This window comes from Leuresthes tenuis, unplaced genomic scaffold (assembly GCF_036924035.1).
Source record: "Leuresthes tenuis unplaced genomic scaffold, fLeuTen1.0.hap1 SCAF_4, whole genome shotgun sequence".
NCBI lineage: Eukaryota > Metazoa > Chordata > Actinopteri > Atheriniformes > Atherinopsidae > Leuresthes > Leuresthes tenuis.
Genome location: NW_027325358.1, coordinates 6695827 through 6714530, shown reverse-complemented (window position 1 = coordinate 6714530; position 18704 = coordinate 6695827). Strand labels below are relative to the sequence as shown.

Here is an 18704-nt window from a genome sequence, read left to right as displayed (position 1 = left end):
AAGAAAAACTTTAAAAACAGAGATGTAGAGAAAGAATTCATGTGTGATAGCGAGGACCTCCCTTCTTCCCACCTGAGCAGTTGAAGTGAACTCGGTCCAGCAGAGTGTGTATCCTCCAACCGTCACCGTCACCGTCCCCATACAACATTCCCGCCTCCCCTCCTCCTCTCAGGTGACACTCCCCACCCTCTGGGGGCAAGTTGTGGTGCAGCATGATAGAGGCAGCACCCTCGCCATCCAAACTGCTGTCAGTCACATGCAGCGTGAAGATGTAGGAGGCTCCATCCCTCAGGACGCCCTGCCGCAGCACCAGATGCATGCCATCACTTCCTGTGGTGGTGGAGGAGGAGTCCAGGACCAGAGTCTCGTTATGCAGCGTCATGGCACTCCAGCGCTAAAAGACAGAGGAGAGAGATGTTTGTTTCCAATCTTTATAAATTCAATACCATTAATGAAGTCAATGAAAGCTAAAAGCTCTCATATTAAGTAGGGATGACAAATTGAATTTGTCTTCGTGTTTTCTCTGCTGTAATCATTTTAATTCAGACTAAATATTTTGATCCAGCAGTGACAGACGCTACAAATTAGCTAAATGGATGATTCATGGGGTTAGGAAAAAAGCTGTGCGTGGGGTAGATGTGTCGATTATAAAGGGCAGCACTTTTAATGAGACAGTTTTAAAGGAATAGTTCAACAATTTGAAAAATAGAATGACTTTGTTTTGGCAGAGCTAGACTTTTCCCACCTGTTTTCAGTCGTTATTGAGAGCTCAGCCAACTGTTTGCTGGCAGTAGCTTCTTATATAGCACACATAAATTAGAAAGGCATTCTCAGGAGAATCAGAGAACGTGTGTTTTGCTTAGAATATTAAAAATATTCCTTTAGTCATTAAAGATTAACGTCCATGAAAATAAAAAAGGTGCCTATAAAAAGTCCAGCTGCAGGAGGGACTTTTAACATCTTTTCTGCTCATTTAAGCTTGTGATATCTATAATTTATTTATTCATCTTATTTATAAGATGTGATGTTTAATCTTTTTTCAAGTTAGAAATATTTCATGAGTTAGAAACATGTTTGATGTTTGATGTTGCTGAGAAATTAATCCATCCACGCCATGCGTTGCTTATTTTATTGCTATACATCACACAGTGCACCTCTACCTTTTTTTTTTACAATGACTGTAAAGTATGCATAGTTTATTATGTCTTTACTTTGTTGTCATGGGTGAGTGAATGTGGACTTTCAAGAATAAAAGCAAATGTAATCAACTTTAAACTTACTACACAGCTATGCAAATAGTTAAGGGGTCTGTATACTTTCTGGTTGGGGCAGAGAAACTTGTAGAAAGTCTCTAAACTTTCAAACAGTTTATCTCTCTAACTCACGGGACTCACATGAACACTGGAGAATAACTAAACCCCTATGCTTTAAACTACCCCAAGCTGACACATAGCTTTAATGGGCTGCTTTTCCATATACTTTACATCGTTAGGTGTCAGACACAAGAGAAAAAAAAAGTGAATAACAGCAGCTTTATTAGTAATCTGGCTGTATCATTCTGAATTTACTGATTTTACAAAACTTTGAAACATGAGCCGCATTTAGTCATGTGTATACATGCAGAAGTGATTCGATCCTCACCTACATTATCTGGGTGTAATGTTTCAGCTAACAGAGCTTTAATTTTGTACAATTTTAGTCAGACTAACATATTTACATGCATCTTAAAACTCTGGTTTGGGTGGTTTCACGTAAAAATGCTCGGCGTTCTGTTTCTTGCAGAAAATAACAGATGAGGCTCCCTTCTATCATGCAAGTGGAAAGCAACATATTGTTTAAATGTTTTGGATTACCTGCTTTATTCACACTTGGGCTCATTCTGTCATTTTGGATGAGCTATTACCAGTGAGCTGGCTGGGTAAACTCTGCAAGCACAGAGCGAATGATTCGGTTCTCACATGAAGCCTCTCCAAACATTTCAGGACTACACTGCACAAGTAAAAACAGCTCAACTCCAATTCACATTCCCTGCCTTCTTATGAAAAAGATAACCTAGTTTTGTTCTTTGTGTCCAAATATACATTTGCATAGAAACACAAAGCTGTCAGATGAATCTCAGCAGATGAGAGGTTTGGAGTGGAGTCTAACGGCTCCTTCCACCTCCTAAAAGAAGTTTTTATGAAAAGAGCTGAAAATTCTTTGTATTAATTTGATGTTTCTTTTACTCCTGTGTAAATGCAACATGAGCACTACATACATGAAATCCAATGCATGTGATAAGTAGAAAGTAATAAATCAACCTTGTAAAGAGTGGAAACTATGCAACAGTGTAAGAATTAACCTAGATTATACTACAGCTTGATGCAGCCTGAACTCCAGCAAACCCAACATGTTTTTTGTCTTTGAAATGGTTTCCTTATGTTAGTTAGGGCATAACATATTATCTCTGGCTCGACTTGTGTGATGACCTCATTATCACACCCACGCACACAACTGCTGCATCACAAAAATCCCACGGAAAGTTTGAGCAGACTAGATGTAGTGGATCATACGAGGAAGATAGAAGGAAGAAAACGGCCTTGGAAATACTGGCTTGACTGTGACTTCTGTGACACAGGAGGTCACATTCAGTCAGATGGTGTTTTCGTGCCTTTGTTTGGATTTGTTGTCTGTGTGTTTTTTTACCCCTCGGTAGAAGCCCTGGCAGTTGGAGCAGGTTCCTTTGAGGTACACATACGAGTTCTGGCTGACCTCGTAAATGGACTGGGCCTTACAGGACACACACTCAAGATACACGATAGGAATGTGGCCACTCTGCACGAGCACCTGTCAGGAACACACAGAATGTTATGGCAGGGACAAAGTACAGGCTTTAAGGAGGCAGAGGTCTACATAAACTACATAAATGCTGTCGATGACGCACATATTGAAAATGAGTGTTCACTTACAGTCTGTGTGGTGGACTCTGGCGTCATGCTGTCTTTGCTGATGGTCAGCTTGAACGTGTACTCGACACCTGCCTCCAGCTCAGAGCCAGAGATTCCCAGCATGGGGCCGCTAGAGCCAAGGCCGAAGTTCAGACTGGAGCAGTGCTCTGGACCCTGAAAACAGATGTTGTTTTCCTTAAACTCGTTTTAAGCGAAGGAAGGAAATTTACTGGGGAATGTTCTTATTGGAATGGAATTTTCAGTTATTAAACTGTATTTACATCAACTCTGATTTCACTGTAACAAAATCAATTAAAAGCAATTAAGACATGAATATAGCTAAGAAGTATACAACTTAAAACCTGTGATACTGTGATACTGATTTAATGTTCCTTTATGGACTGCTTTAAAATAATCTGGTATGAATAGCTATTCTGTGTTTAGTTTTCTTTTATATCCTCTGCCCTTGTTTCAAGTTCCCTTTGTTTATAAGGTGCTATGTTGACTGCATTATTCCATTAAACCTGCTAAGTGCATTCTATTACAGACTTTGCATGTGGTTCTTCATCTCAGTTGTATACGTAATTTAGCCCATTTCTAGGACTCTTTTCCTCTAATATCGTTGTTCAGTCAATTAAACCCTGCTGTCTTGACTGTTCTTGGAGAGCTGCCATGTAACCGGAGTAAAATATATGCTGCGAGGAGTGTTTTTGAAATCACTGAATCATTTGAGTTTTGATTATGAATCACTTGTGTAATCTGGTTTGTACTTAAGTTCAGACAGTTGGAAAGAAATGGAGACATCCAAACATAAGGGGTAGTTTGGGCCTTCAAACGGACTTACATGTGAGTTAGTAAAACTGAATGGGACAAGTGCTTATAGGGATGATGCAGCATCTTTTATAGGAGCAGCACAAGTGGCTGCTCCGTTTCCTAAAGAAAATTAAAATAAATCCAGATCTGAAACTTAGTTATTTGTAATATGTAATGAATATTCATCAATACTCATGAACCCATCACAATACTGTATTTTGTATTGCTATCAACAACATTGACTGTTTATTCTTTTCTTTTTATCCTCACCCCCCTGAATACTGCCCCATGCTGCTTTTTGCATTTAGTATAAATCAATCATGTTTGCTTCTATAAATCTGGCCACTTTAACTTTTTATTTCCTGTAAGAACATTTGTCTTGTAGTAAACTTTATAAAGTAAACTGGATGTTATTGAATAAATAAAATCCCTTTTTTAAATCCGTTTCAAGCGAAGCAAGAATAACCTTGCAGTGACTGAAAACCACTCTACATTCTTCTGTGTCTTTACTTTGAGTCAAAATGCAAATACATTTCACTCTTACTGTTTAAACTCACCGTTCTTCAGTTCCTTTATCAACAGTACTGCACAGATGTGTGTGTGTTTGAATGTGTGTGTCGTTGTTGATGTGGACTGTATAATTGTCAGGGTGGGGAGCAAAGCACGAGCTGTGGAATGCTGAGTTTATCTCGAAACAGTTATATAACCCTTTAAATGCCTTGCTGCTTAGATGTGCAGCACACACACACACACACACACACACACACATCTGTACATGTCTATCTTTGTTAGGGCCGTCACTAATACAATGCTTTACCTATTTTAGCTATTAGACTTGATCCTCAAACAGACCTTTAGACAAAATATCACTGTCTTCAAAATAAGTCCACGCTCCCAGTATCTCAACATGAAACTGGCCCTTGCAAAGATGGACATACAACTACAAGCACACTCCATTCTGCTGGACACACCCTTCCCATTGGGTCTCATATTTTGGTCTTTCGCTGCTCTGGCAGAAAGTGTTACTGCCCAACAACAGAAACAGCGAGTGTGAAAAACACAGAATCAACACACACCCTTATACAATCCATATTTAAAAGACCATGTTTACATGCACAGCAACATTCTGACCAACAATCAGCCCAAACAGGGCTTTACTCTGAAAAAGACACAGCCGTGTCATGTCAATGCCATTATGTAGATGCATCTTAACCACAGTTTTCACAGCAACAGTGCAACCCAACAACACATGACCTGTGAGGATGGCTGTGGGGAAAAAAAATAACACTTTCGAGGAGAGAAACCCGAGTGAAGCTCTGTGATTTGAGAAATATGGATATATTGAAGGCTTTGGATAGGTGCAAACATCACAATGGCCTAATGTAAGCGTATAATAATGGTTCCCAAAAGTGTGGTTGATTGTTCTTGAGAAGGGGTGCCAATAAAGTTTAAGAGAAACCAATGCTCCTTAACATAAGCATGGATATATGAACAGAATATCCTCATGTAAACACCATAATCTGAACGCTTTCTTATCTAGAAGAAACTCAGTAGTCGGAATATTGCTGTGCATGTAAAAATAGCCACTGACACGGTTGAACTTTCTCTTCATTACAATTCAATACTACGAAGCTTCTCTGAAAGAAACTGTTTCTCTATTCTTTACAGAATTGCCTCTCGCCATCAAAACTCTGTTCAATTAATTTTTAATAAAATAAATTACTTTAAAAGAATTAGAAAGCAGCGCTCAGGTTGACGATTCAACACTCTTTCATCTTTCAGAGTCAAGTTGAAGGTTGAGAAAACAAGAGACACAAAATGGCCCTCCTGGCACACCATAGCAGCAAAGGTTGAGCAGTAGAGAGCTTTGCTTTACTCCTTTACTGCTTTACTCCTTTACTGCTTTACTCATTTACTGTGCACTATACAACTATGTAGCAACACAAGTAACTGAGTAGCTGCTTTATAGTTAATAATAGCTTGATTTTACTGTAAAAGGTAACAGTTAGCCGCATTCAAAGAGAGCCTTCCAGAAAAGCTGATAATACAATATTTTTTGTGCTTCTCTTCTAACTGTCTAGCTACCTTTAGAAGTACAAAAAACACATGAAAGCCACTTTTGGTACTTCTTCTTGTTGTACCTTCGAAGTACTCTGACAATCCCAGTGGTAGTGAAGTAGAGACTGACTTTCTGGGTCCATGTTGGGGTCGTAAGACTGCTCTGCACTGAGCTGCAGGTCCTGGGTCCTCGACCACACGCGATAGGTGCCTCCTTCAATAATGGGCTTCAGCCTAACAAAAAGAAAACAAGAATTGATTAAACTTAGACGATAGTAATAATTATCATGAAATAGTAAAAGGTCTCATGTTCGACATAGTTTATGTTCTTTTAATGTTCTATTGTGAATAAAATCTTGATTTATGAGATTCATTGAAGTCTGTTTCTTTTTCTGTTTGACTGACTTTTTTGGAATTGGGTTGTAAAATAAAAGTAGTGTGGGCTTTAATTCATCCTGAAAGTGTCAAAAGGCGTTTTTGTTTTTCTACTCACTTGGCAGCCATCACACTGAGTTGCAGACAGGCAGCTTTCCTTAGTGGCACTCCTTCATATGACAGAGAAAACACCAAACTATAGTTCCCTGCTGCCAAAGCCATCTTTGGTAATGACAGCTGCAGACGTCTAACGTCCACCTCCATTGGCAGGTGAACTTCTTGGCCAGGAGAAACCTGAGAAGGCTGGGTCTCTGATCCAGGGAGCAGCGGGTTGCCTTTTATCATTTCACTATCACAGGAGGATGCTGAGACTATCTGCCAGAGGAACTGAGGCCCGTAGCGTATGCACCCCTTCAAGTCCACGCTGGCCTCCACCAAGATGGGCTGAAAGCGCCAGATGGCCAGTCGGGTTTGAGCCATCTGCACTTCTGGCTCCTCACACTCTAATACACTGATGCTTACTGTCACTTGGGCCAACACCCAGCTCACCCGGTTACTGCAGTTTACCTGTTAAGAAACAGAAGCAAACATCACAAATATGACAGGATATCAAGCTGTCACATACAGCAGATGTGAAATTAATGTATCTAGCAACGATTAGATGAAAGATCAAGACAGAAAAAATACATACTTGAACCTGGTAGCGTCCTGGAAGTCGATACTTATAACCCACAGTCGTGGTGTTTGTATGAACTGGAGAAGAGTTGTCACCAAAGTCCCACAAGCACTTAACAGAAGTAGATCTTGGCGTGATAGAGACCATCAGTGTAACAGTCTTGTTGATGAAAGTGTCCCGTGGCACCGCATACAGGTTGGCAGACTTCAGCAGGTTCTCCACAAATATCTGCTCCTTGATGATCAGACTATGTACGTTGTTCCAGGCGTGCAGATGGATTATCAGTGTGCCTGGAACTTCTGGGGTGTAGGGCACCTATGGTTGTGTAAATCAATGAGATTCAGGGAGACAACAATTTCTGGAACATTTAAAAGGCTGTTTTATGTGTAAGTCACCGGACCTCTGTGCCTATACATGTCGCCTTGCTGGACTGCAGCTCAAAAGTCCACAAGAATTCAACAGGTTTGCCCGTCAGGATGCTGGCCGTAAACAACTTCTTTACACCCACGGGGATTGCTGTGCAGATTCCCTGGATGGAAAGTCCACTCACCAGCTCCATCACCACCACCTGCAGATTTCGCGTCACGACACCCACCTGCATGAATGAAACAACAAGGCAATGTCATGTCATGTTCTTTAAGCACAGTGCGCACCGTAGGTGCAGTCGACAGTATGAGCTTGATCAAACTTTTAACACAGTTTGAACTTTTAAACTTTTAACACAGCTGAGAGCAAACTGCAGCAGGGAGGAGGCAAAATAAAAATCCAAGCAGTTTCTAGTAGCCTTCAGCTCACAAAGGAAGTCCCAGAAACCCCTGCATCCTGTTCTATCTGATCCCGATTTCATGAAATGCTTGGAGACCCATATATCCACTTGCACGTAGTCTACAGTAGTTGTATTACTTACAGCTGTAGGCTTGTCAGCTGAAAATATTTGTCTCTATCTAAATAAACTAAAAACAATAATAGTTAATGACACAGCTTTTACTTTAAAACTGTCACAGGTTTATCAAAGCTTCATCTTGACAGATGTTTTTTTTAAGAATCCTCACATTCATACAGATGTACCTAAATACTCTCTATTCTATAAAGGTTTGTTTCATAGGGACAAATACAATATACCTAGATAAGCTGAAAACAGCTCTCAAATACAAGTATGGTACAGTGTTTAAAGAAAATGGTAACTAGAAACAGATAAAACTATATAAAAAATAAAACTGAATTAACCCAAGTTCAACATCTCTTAAAAAAGAGATGTTGAACTTGAAGATGTTTATATAGCGCCAAATTACAACAAATGTCATCTCAAGGCACTTAAATAATATAGTCCAATTCAAGCCAATTGGAATCCAATTCATTGTAATCATCAACAGTTAAAGTGTAAAGTTGATTTTAAATGAACAGGTGGTGCGTTGAGAATATTGTTCCTTTCTGTTTGCTGTTTAAGTATCTACAGGATCTTCAGCAATTGTGTCCTATTATATTCAAGGTGAGGTAGAGGAGTGAGTCTGAATACAAATTCAAAACCATGAAAATCAGTTCAGTTTACAAAATTCAAAAACATATATTTACTTAAAATGTGGCATTGATGAGACTTTATTAGCTTTTTCTTGAGGATTTTTTAATGCTCGATTGTAAAGGCTCTCTAATGCTTCAATGTTAGACCGCCTGGCCTGAGATTAGACAATCAAACCATGTGACAGACGTAAACATGTCACTGAACTGAAATGCCACACAGTTTCTTATCTTAAAGCAGATAGATATTGACTTTCGTTGCTACATAAGCCGGCTCGGTCACATTTTAGAGATCATTTTAATGTGGCTTTTGGCATTCATCTGAGTGTAAGATTAAATCTTCTCTGCTGCTTGATCAATAACTGCTACATTAATAATTAAATCAGTCCAATGTTTATTCACAGACTGAAACTGTGATATGTTGCAGTTCATAACATCAAATGAGAATATACCTAGCAAATGTTGTAATCAATCTCTTCAAAATCAAAAGAATAACTTGAAAGATCATCCAATTCAACAAAAATTAAAGTTTTTTTAGCTGCCTTTTGGAAGATTTTCCACACATTAGAGTTGGAGGGTATCACTATACTTTAAAATGAAAAGAAAAAACCCTGCATGCTGCTCTTGCTCAGCATGACCATTATCATTGTGATACAATACTCTGGCCAAGACCCTGGAGTGCTAAAATGTCACTCTTTTTAATCAATAGCGATGCTGAGCAACAACAATGAGCAGGTTTTTCCCCCCCCTTGATTTGGAATTGTAAATACTGGGTGAAAACCTAATCATTCGGCTGTGGATTGGGTCAGAGTTGGGCAATTTCTGTCATGCCCTTAGGCTGTGTAGGGAGGAGGCTAACTGGCTCCGGAAACTGCAGCTACCAGAACGTCAGGAGAAAATCATTTTTATGCTCAAAGCATGTCGGGTTCACGTATGATTAAAAAAACGAATTCACGCTGGACTGGCTCATCCTGAACAAGCCTATTTTTTTTTTTTATACTTCTGCGAGCTGTGAAGTTTTGTTTAAGGTAAGCAGTAGGGTCCAATATTTAGGCCACTGTTTTGCAGATGACTGCCAACATAATTATTACTTAAATGCTGTGTAGTAAATGCTACCAAAAGTTTTATTTATTGTATTACTGAAATGAAGACCACTTTTTTTAGGGAAAATCTACAATGTAGAGAATTACACAAGTGTTTTTTTTATACAATTGCTGCTTTTGAAGTTTAAAAAAAAAGTGTACTCCTAAACAAAATATGAAAAGTGACTTGTTTTTTTTTTTACATTACCTGGTTGTGAGCAGTGAGATTGACCATGTATATGTCCGCCCTGCTGAAGGCATGGGTGTAGGTCCGGTTAACCTCAGGGATAATGGTGGCATCCTCGCTAAAGGTGAGGATCAGCTGAACGTCCGAACCCGCTACCATTAAAATGGTGAACTCCACCAATTCATTGACTGCTGCCAGCTTCTTAGTTCCTCTCAGCTCCAACCCGTTAACCATGTCCTGAACATAGAACTCCCTGGAAACCATTTGCTCACTGACATCATTGGTAGCGTTCAATGTAATGATGGCTGTTTTTGGCTCCTGGAAAATCAGAGAGATTTGCCTTCCAGTTTGAGTTCTTCCCTCCCACATCCATGTCCATGTAACATTAGTTCCTGTCAGCACCTCCCCCTGCAGATAGATATTGACTTTCGTTGCTACATAAGCCGGCTCGGTCACATTGATAGCAGTGAAACTAAGCCCAGAGATGACTTCCTGGACGTTGACAACCTCTGACACAATCTCTGAGCTAACCTCATTGAAGGCCTCAACAGTAACTTGTTTTTGGCCTGGACTATCAAAGCTGAGGTTCAACCAAGGCTTGTTCCACTGCACATCGCTCCCATCAACAAACCATCGATACTGCAGATCTGAGCCTTCCATAATCATCACTGTCAGGTTTGTTTGTGAATTCACAGCAACCGGGTTGTTGCTGATCAGCAGGTACACACCTGCAGCTGGTTCGAGGAAGCGGATGGTTCTGTTCATGGACAGCTGTCCTAGAAGGTTGGCTGCCCACAGAAAGATGTCATATGAACCTGGCTCAGAGAAATTCACCTCCACAGTCTTCCCGCTCATGTTGAATGAACTGAGAGGGTCCATCTTCCTAATGAAGTTCCATGTAAAGGTCATGTTGGTGCCCTCCTTTAATCCTGCTTGAAGGTGGAGAACACGATTTGTAGCATAACAACAACGCTTCAAACCTGTGCTTCCACCTCCTTCGATCTGATCTGTCAAAATCTGCAGACCCTCCAACTTACGCTGGACAAACAAGTAGATGCTTGTTTGTGCTGTTCCCACATCATTTTCCGCTGTCACAATGATATTGAAAGTACCGACAGAGCGAAAAGTGTAGAACATGGTATGGTTCCCTGGTATTGAGGTACAGCGATCACACAGTATCCAAGAGTACCGCACACCGTCTCCCTTCTCCTTGTGGGCCTCAAAGTGGACTGAGGCATTCAAAGGAACATTTACTAAGCTGGCATTGACTGTCAACCCACGGATTGGTGCGAGCACAGTAACAGGTAAAACAGCGTCATTCTGGCTAACAGTGTTAGCTGCTTTCACTGTGATTTTGTAGTTCCCAGAGATGTTGTAGGTATGGAGGATATTCTGGCCTGTAAGAACAATTCCATCTCCAAAATTCCAGGTGTAAGTGGTATCTGAGGCCAAAGAAGAAGTCTTGAAAGTATATGGAGCTCCCAGTGTCAGGTTATTGTACTTGGTGCCATTATGTTGAATAGCAATTGGTCCAATTGGCATCAAAACCTCAATCGAAGCACTGCTGTTACTGGAAGAGATGTTATTGAAAACATACACAGTCACTTTGTAGTGACCTGGTTTGTTATAAGTTACCACAATATTCCCAGAACCATGGATCAGGACAAGGTCTTCCTCCCTACCAAAGTCCCACTGATAGCTGTAGTTGAACTCAGGCTCAGCTTTCACTTGGAACAGTATTTCTTCCCCAACAGAGTAGTGTGATTTCTCTGGAGTGAAGCTGATGTTGGTCAAAGCTGGCTGCACACACACCCAGTTGAAGAAATTAGCCTTGGTGGCTTCATTAACTCCACTGGATAGGAAGAGGGAGAGGTGGTAGTTCCCACTTGTCCGGTAAGTGTGTGAGACTCCGGGTTTTCCGATGTGTGTCTCGTTCGGGCTTCCATCCCCAAAGCTCCATTCATACCGGAGAACGGATGCGTTACCAGACACCCAAGCTTGAAAGTTGACGGTGGACTGCTCTCGGACACATCTGGAGGGCTCCATTCTTACAACTTGGAAAACAAACACGTGAACTGGAAGGATTGTCCAGCCCGAGCTCACAGCATTCATGGCTGTCACATTCACGGTGTAGTTGCCTTCTTTGATGTATTTGTGTGACACTTGGGGTTCAGATCTAGTATAGGTGTTGCCATCACCCATTGAGAATGTCCATGTGATGTTATTACCAGAAGCAAGGCGTGCCGTCACTGTCGTCAGACTGTTAATCTCTGTGGGAGAGGAGCTCAGAGCTGTTAGATCTTCAATCTCCTCATACACAAATTTCTCAACACAGGCGTCTGTATTACTGATGGTGTTGTTTACGGATACACAGACATTGAAGAAGCCACTCTGCACATAGGTGTGGTTCACAAGCCGACCTTGTTGGAGGGGAGAACCATCTCCAAAGCGCCACCTGTAGTGAATACCATACGGTGAGGGCAGAGGATGAGCCTCAAAACTGGCTGATTTGCCTGCCAGGAGTTGTGGCTCTGTTTGTATATCAACACGAGTAAGGATGCTGTAAACACTCATGTTGATGCTCCGACTGATGTTCTCGTAACGGTTGGACACCGAGACCAGCGCTGTGTATATTCCTGCACAGAAAGAGACAAGGAAATTAGGTAAATGGATAGCTGCATGCTTAAAACATTGAGATATGACAGAGGTGAAACAGGTTTTTGCGACGGTAGTTAATACTTGTTTTTCTGACTGGAAAGAGTGTGAGGGATTACCTGGCTGAGAGTAGACATAGGTGATGTTTTTGCTTAGGAGAATTTGATGAGGCGAGTCTGGACCAGGGAGTAACGGAGAATATGGAGGTTGGAATTCAAACTCCTTGTATCCGCCGTCACCAAAAGACCATCTACAGCAGAAAATAGACAATGTAATATAATTAAAAGAGGACTTACTTTCTTTTTTTCTTTATCCTAAAAGTGTGACAGTTTAAGCAAGTTTGTTTCTACCCAATATGAGCAAAACCAGTGCACGCAAATATACTCACTCACTTTAAAAGCTGGAAAATGTGAATCTTTTTTTTAATGACACAGTAGTAGGTTTGGACAAGGAGAATTGGAAAGTTAAAAGTCATGGAGCCTTTCTGGACTGTGGTATGAGTGGAGGGAAAGGTAGAGAGTACTCTTGGGGGATGTATAGGGGAAACAGCTGCACAGAGGGGAAAATTCTTGTCAGCAATCTTCCCGGACCACATGGTTATAAATCTACTGCTCAGTTTTGACTTGACTGCCTGTAGTGCTGTTGTGGCACACAGGAGGATAAAAACAGAGAAAAGAGCAAAGTGAGAGACAGACAGAGGAGATGAAAAAACACACAAATGCAAGCAGAGTGTTTTAACTCCAGTTACATTGCGGAATGAGAGACACAAAGACAGAAAGAGGCAGGCCTTTTGATTAAAAATCTGTTTTGAAACACCACAGAAAATGTCTGTTAAGTTGATGCCATTTACCATTCATCTTCCCCTCATCCATAGTTCATACCTGAAGGTGGCTGCCACAGACATGTCCACAAGCACAGAGGTGGTGAGAGTCTGAGTGGAGCCCTGAGGAACCACATCTGGCACACCATTGACGGTGAGATTGGCCATGGGCTGCAGTCTGTCCACGGTTATGTTGAAATGCTCTGTGAGTGTGCTGACATGGTTTGTGGCTGTCACCTGGAAGCAAGGTCACATAGGGAGTCAGAGGCTGTAATCTTGTGTCACAGCTAAGTTTATTATGAGAATGACATAACTGCAGTTATAATATTTGCAAATCACGCAATGAGCTCAGAAAAAGGATCTCCAAGATTAAACCAAAACCATCTTTAAATTCTTTGATTAATCCTTGAAAGCTGGTTCAGGTTTAACTTTGAGTTCTTTATAACAAGTAGAATTTCTCTGGATTTTGGACGGTTAAAACAAAACAGTGAGCATAACACAACTAAAAAAGGATGTAACCGATACATGCAGATGTATTTTCCATGATGGCTCTCAACTTTTTCAGAAGGATTCATCAGTTCAGGCAGGTTTTCTGCTTCCCTTTATCTTTCACTTTTTTGATTTTGCTATGGTGTCTGTCTGCAAAAAGTCGGTGGGTCTACATGATGAGATTAATTTGATTATAGCTATAGTTGGGTTATGCTCCTTATTTGGGCAAGGGCCATTATCCAAGTATATATGGTGGTGAATAAATCGAATTATTGGTACAAAGCATGTCATACCCCGGTACGATAGGTGGCGCTGTACTGATTTCAACTACTGCTAATAGAGCCACTTCTGGTTGACCTCTTCACCACTACCAACAACAACAAACTCAGGCATTCGAGATAGATGGCAAACGAAGAGCAAGATGAATCTCCCTCTACATTTAGTTTGTGATGAGCATGGTTACTGTACAAACACGATGCACAATGGCGCTCTTGGTTGCGATGACAACAACAGTAACATCGTCTCCTTCAACTTCTGGGTCACGACCCCAGGAACAAATCTCGAGCATGCGCTGAACGCAAAGTCCAATTCCCAGTCCAATTCACCGTATACAAGCATGTTTAGTGCAACTATCAACCGAGTTATCTCGGGGTCTTAATCCGACAGCGAGGAACCCGATCTGGTCCAATTTTTAGTCAGACTAAGGTGTATACATGAACGTATAACTCAGTCTTATTGTAATTTAGCCATTAATTTGATTCATTACAGTGCTATGTAACCCCACTGACTGTTTGTGTTCTGGTTACTTCTGCATATATTTGTTGATTTATAAGTCGTGTTTACATGGACAACTATTTCTTCAATCTGACAGAAAATCATTCTGACTAGAGATTCAAAACTATGTGTTTAGATAAACTGTGTGTTTCTATGTTGCTTATAAGAATTTAACTGGGCCTACCCACTTTTCACATAGGAAAAAGAAGAAAACAAGTATTTTCCCAACTTGACTGATAAATGTCTCTAATTCAGTAATAGCGGTAGCAGTTCAGACAGTTCTTGTCTAAAGAAAAAGCTAAATCACACATTTAGAATGACTTTTTCTGTTGATATAAAGGACAAGTCAAAGCAGACCCTTACAGCTTAGCTAACTCTGTTCCCTGCACAGGAGTACAAAAGCAAGTGGGTTATACATAATTTTGTTTGGCAGTATGACAACAACTAGACTTGTGCTGAATTTGAACACGTGACAGAAACGTTGGGTTACTTAACGTAATCCCTGGTTCTTTGATAACAGAGTGAGGTGTTTCAGCATGAGAATCGCTTCTGGCGAGACTATTACGGAAGCTCCAATGACACAATGTCTGTGTCTGACAGACAGGCCAACATGTGGGGAAGAACCGCCCCTCTATATACCATGGTCGACCGCCACGTTCGGGTCATTCTTATCGGTTTCTTCCCTCATCCATGCAAAGAGGGAATTGTTGGTGAAACACCTCAGTCTGTTATCAAAAAAACAGGGATTACGTTAAGTAACCCAAACTTCTTTTTCTAACTTCGCACTGTGTTTCACTATGGGAGATATAGACCACTCCCGTAATGAATAATTTCCCGAAGTCATCTGACTCCTGACCCTTGTTCAGCACTCCTGCTACGTGCATCGTCCGCAGCGACCTGAGCCGAGAGACGCTCCACAGAATTATTTTCCTTGCCAGCTTGTGAAGCCGTGGAGAGAGCATGCCACCACCGCGGAGTTGCCGGATTTCACCAGCACATGCTGGTGTTTTAAGGCAAGAAACACTGCTATCAACTCGAGATAGTTTACATGCACCTGAGCCAGCTCCGCTGACCAGATGCCATTCAGTCATCTGTCTTTGAATGTCACTCCCCAACCTGTCATGGACGCGTCCGTTGTTATGACAACCCTAGGCGCCACTGTCCCCAGGCTGAAACCCTGAGAGAATATCGCCGGATTTCTCCACTGGTGGAGAGCTGCCGTGCACTCTGGAGAACTGTCACCAAGTGAGAGAGGTGACAGCTTTGACACAGTCTTAACGATGCCACCCATCTCTGCACATCCCTCATCAGCAGGAGGCCCAGCCTCACTACTGAAATGACTGACACCATCAGATCCAGCAGCCCTAGACGCAGTCGTCCATGTCGTCAAAATCTGATAAATATCCTGCTATGTTGCACAAAACTATCAGTAGCAAACTATGCGTGAAGTTAGCCGACTGTCACAAGGTACAGATTAAATAAACTGTGCTGCAGCAGCGCGCATCGATGACGTCATCCCAGTAGACGAGTGTGTAGAAAGCCCTCTATAAGCCCCCCGATAGCCGCCAATAACAACAACACAGCAGCTATGAGCTAACAGTGCAATAGTACGCGTTCATTCATCCATTTGTCTTAAAGTATTGGTGAAATAAAGACAGATAATGCCTTATTTAGAGACTGTATTGTCAATGCCCTGTCTCTCCCGTTATATGGATATACGCGGATATATGACCAAATATTCACTGCGCATGTGCGCCATTTCTCCACCTGAACAGCCAGGGACCCTCTCTCCAGAAGGGCGATGGCACCCTCCAGAGGCCGGGAGGAGGTATGAACCTCCCTCCCTGGGCTGCCCGATGTTAACATTTTTTGTGCGGGGCAACCCGCCCTCGGCTCTTGGCCTGGCTGCAGGGTTGTCAGCTTTACCTCTGTGAACATGGAAACCAGACAATGAGTGTTTGGTGACACCTGGGGGGGGACAGCTCTTGGCTGTAGTGAATGACAGGTGCTTGGTGACACTTTCCGAACTGCACACCGCGGTGCGAACATGACAGTCCCTCTCCCCAGTCTTTCTGAACTAGTGGGGGGGGGGCCTGGGGAACTCTGAACTCCTCTCTTCTCCTCTTTGTCGGAGGAGGGACAGGTGATGAGGGGCATGGCGCATCAGGTAGCCCGCTTCTTCCCAACCCCCGGGAGTTGGAAAGAGCGGCGTTTCGCCGCCACTTCCGCAAAAGAATACTTGCCCCAGGGCCTGTGTGGTTACCTTGAACTTGAACGGGCTCGACCAGAACTGCCATGTTGCCCAGGACTGCTGGGAGCAGCTGCTTGGCCGGAAGGAGCCGTTTCCCGCCGTAGAGGTCCCTCGCCGCCCCCCCATTGTCCCTCGCCGCCCCCTCATTGTCCCTCGCCGCACCCTCATTGTCCCTCGCCGCACCCTCATTGTCCCTCACTGCACCCTCATTGTCCCTCACCGCTGGCCTGAGCTGCTGGCTCGTTTGCAAACCTCGTACAGGTTGTTATCTACCGGAGCGGCTGCTTCGGTTGAGCTAGGGGTTTGGATTGAGTGGGGAAGGTAGAGTCCTCCTCTCCGTCCTCCATGTCACCCAATTTGAGGATGTCAGAACCGATCTCATCATCTGCATTGTCGTCTTCCTCCCGCCCGAAAACACCTTCGAACAGCAGGGGTATGGGCTCAACCTCCATCAAGTCCGCCCAGGCCCTCGGGGCTTACATCTGATGGGTAGCGTGGTTCTCCTGAGCAGTATCTGACACGGTGAAGGAGGGGTCCTTGCCATCAGCACCTGTCACTCTCAGTGTCCTCTCCAGGATCTTCACCGGCATGGTGGAGCAATGTGCACAAACCTGTGGGTCTGCTAGTTTCTGTACAATTTCGGAAGGGTCTCTGCCCGAAATTGTTGCTCCACATGATGTGGGGCAACGGTGGGAAGAGCCCTTCCCTTCATTCTACCCAGCTCTTGTTTTTTGCCTGCGGGGACAGACATGCCAAATGGGGGAGAAATATGGTACTCGGGGTGAGCCTAGTTTAGATTTTTTATTTATTTATTTTTGAATGGGGGTATATAGTCGGTGTGAGCCTAACTATAACCTGTCGTGTGGAGAATAGTCCTCCGCTACGCGTTAACTATGCTCCGGTGGCTAACAAGCTAATGTTAGCACCTAGCTGAGCTCGAGTGAACGTAGCCCAAAACTAGCACAGGACACCCGGTAGGTGAGCACCTGGTGACCTGTCGGGAAGCTTGCCACAACGCCGTCGTAATCCCACTGTAAGTAACCATTAGCACAGTCCAGTCTGTCGGTGCCACGCTAGGCAACGTTTCCCTTAATGGGACGTCTGATAGCAGTTAAGCTAGCAACCAACTTGACAACTGGATGTACTGAGGGAGCTCTCGTAACTCCGAAGAAAGCGAGAAATGACCCGGACGGGTCTGTCAGAGACAGACGTTGTGACATTGGAGCTTCCGTAATAGTCTTGCCAGAAGCGATTCCCATAGTGAAACACTGAGCGAAGTTAGAAAAAGAACTCACTGTGAGCTTGTAGGTGGCAGCGTTCTGGTAGATGACATTAAGGACGCTATTGTTATAGGTGAAGTAGGGGTTGTCATCCACCGTCCATTTAAATGTAGGACTGGAACCTTCACTCACTGACGCAGTGTAACTCTGTAAAGAGAGCACAGTTCATTGAATACAATACCAATATCTAACAACTGTTGAATAAATACATTAGCAAAAGGACACACTCACCACGACAGACTCCATCAGTACACGATGTGCAGGGTGTGGTTGTACCACCAGTCCCCTGAGAGGCATTTCCAGTTTAACAACCACCACCAGATTTGCTTCTGTCACATTATTGTTGGCTTCCAGCTCCACCTGCACTGGACCGTTCTGTTCTTCCTCTCCCAGACTCAGATCCAGCACCGCATATAGGTTGGGCTCTGAAACTTCGACTGAGCTCGGTCCAGGCTGACAGAGCGCTGGATTGGACATAAAGCCCGGGGGGCATTCAGACTGGAAAGTCACATTGTGATTGCTACCATGCTGAGATCCCCATGTTACGTAGCGAGACTGCACACGGAGGAGAAGCCGGGTGTCGTTGGGCCTAAGGTAAAGGGTACCATTCCGTGTTGGGGGATGTAAGATAGTCAGGCCGAGAGGAGGCACCACCCGCAAAAGGCATGATGCTGAAGTTGGGTATGATGGCTCCGTGGAGTGTACCTGAAGTTGAATTTAAATTATTTTAAATTCTTAGGGTAATACAAGAGTCATACAAACAAAGAATGATTTACTCATAGATTAATCTCAACTGGCAATA

General features: G+C 42.9%; 1 protein-coding gene across 1 annotated transcript in view; it reads right to left on the bottom strand.

The window, feature by feature from the left end:
- The window catches only part of pkd1a (polycystic kidney disease 1a), a 76606-nt gene that overhangs the window by 21288 nt on the left and 36614 nt on the right, over positions 1–18704 (bottom strand). Inside the window, exons 15-26 of the mRNA XM_072384281.1 lie at positions 18134–18607; positions 17918–18049; positions 13170–13345; positions 12408–12538; positions 9655–12269; positions 7250–7444; positions 6865–7164; positions 6292–6740; positions 5882–6032; positions 2949–3101; positions 2686–2826; positions 73–394 (exon numbers count right to left, since the gene is read on the bottom strand). Coding sequence (XP_072240382.1) covers positions 73–394; positions 2686–2826; positions 2949–3101; positions 5882–6032; positions 6292–6740; positions 6865–7164; positions 7250–7444; positions 9655–12269; positions 12408–12538; positions 13170–13345; positions 17918–18049; positions 18134–18607 — 5239 coding nt within the window. The remainder of the gene's footprint in view (positions 1–72; positions 395–2685; positions 2827–2948; positions 3102–5881; positions 6033–6291; positions 6741–6864; positions 7165–7249; positions 7445–9654; positions 12270–12407; positions 12539–13169; positions 13346–17917; positions 18050–18133; positions 18608–18704) is intronic.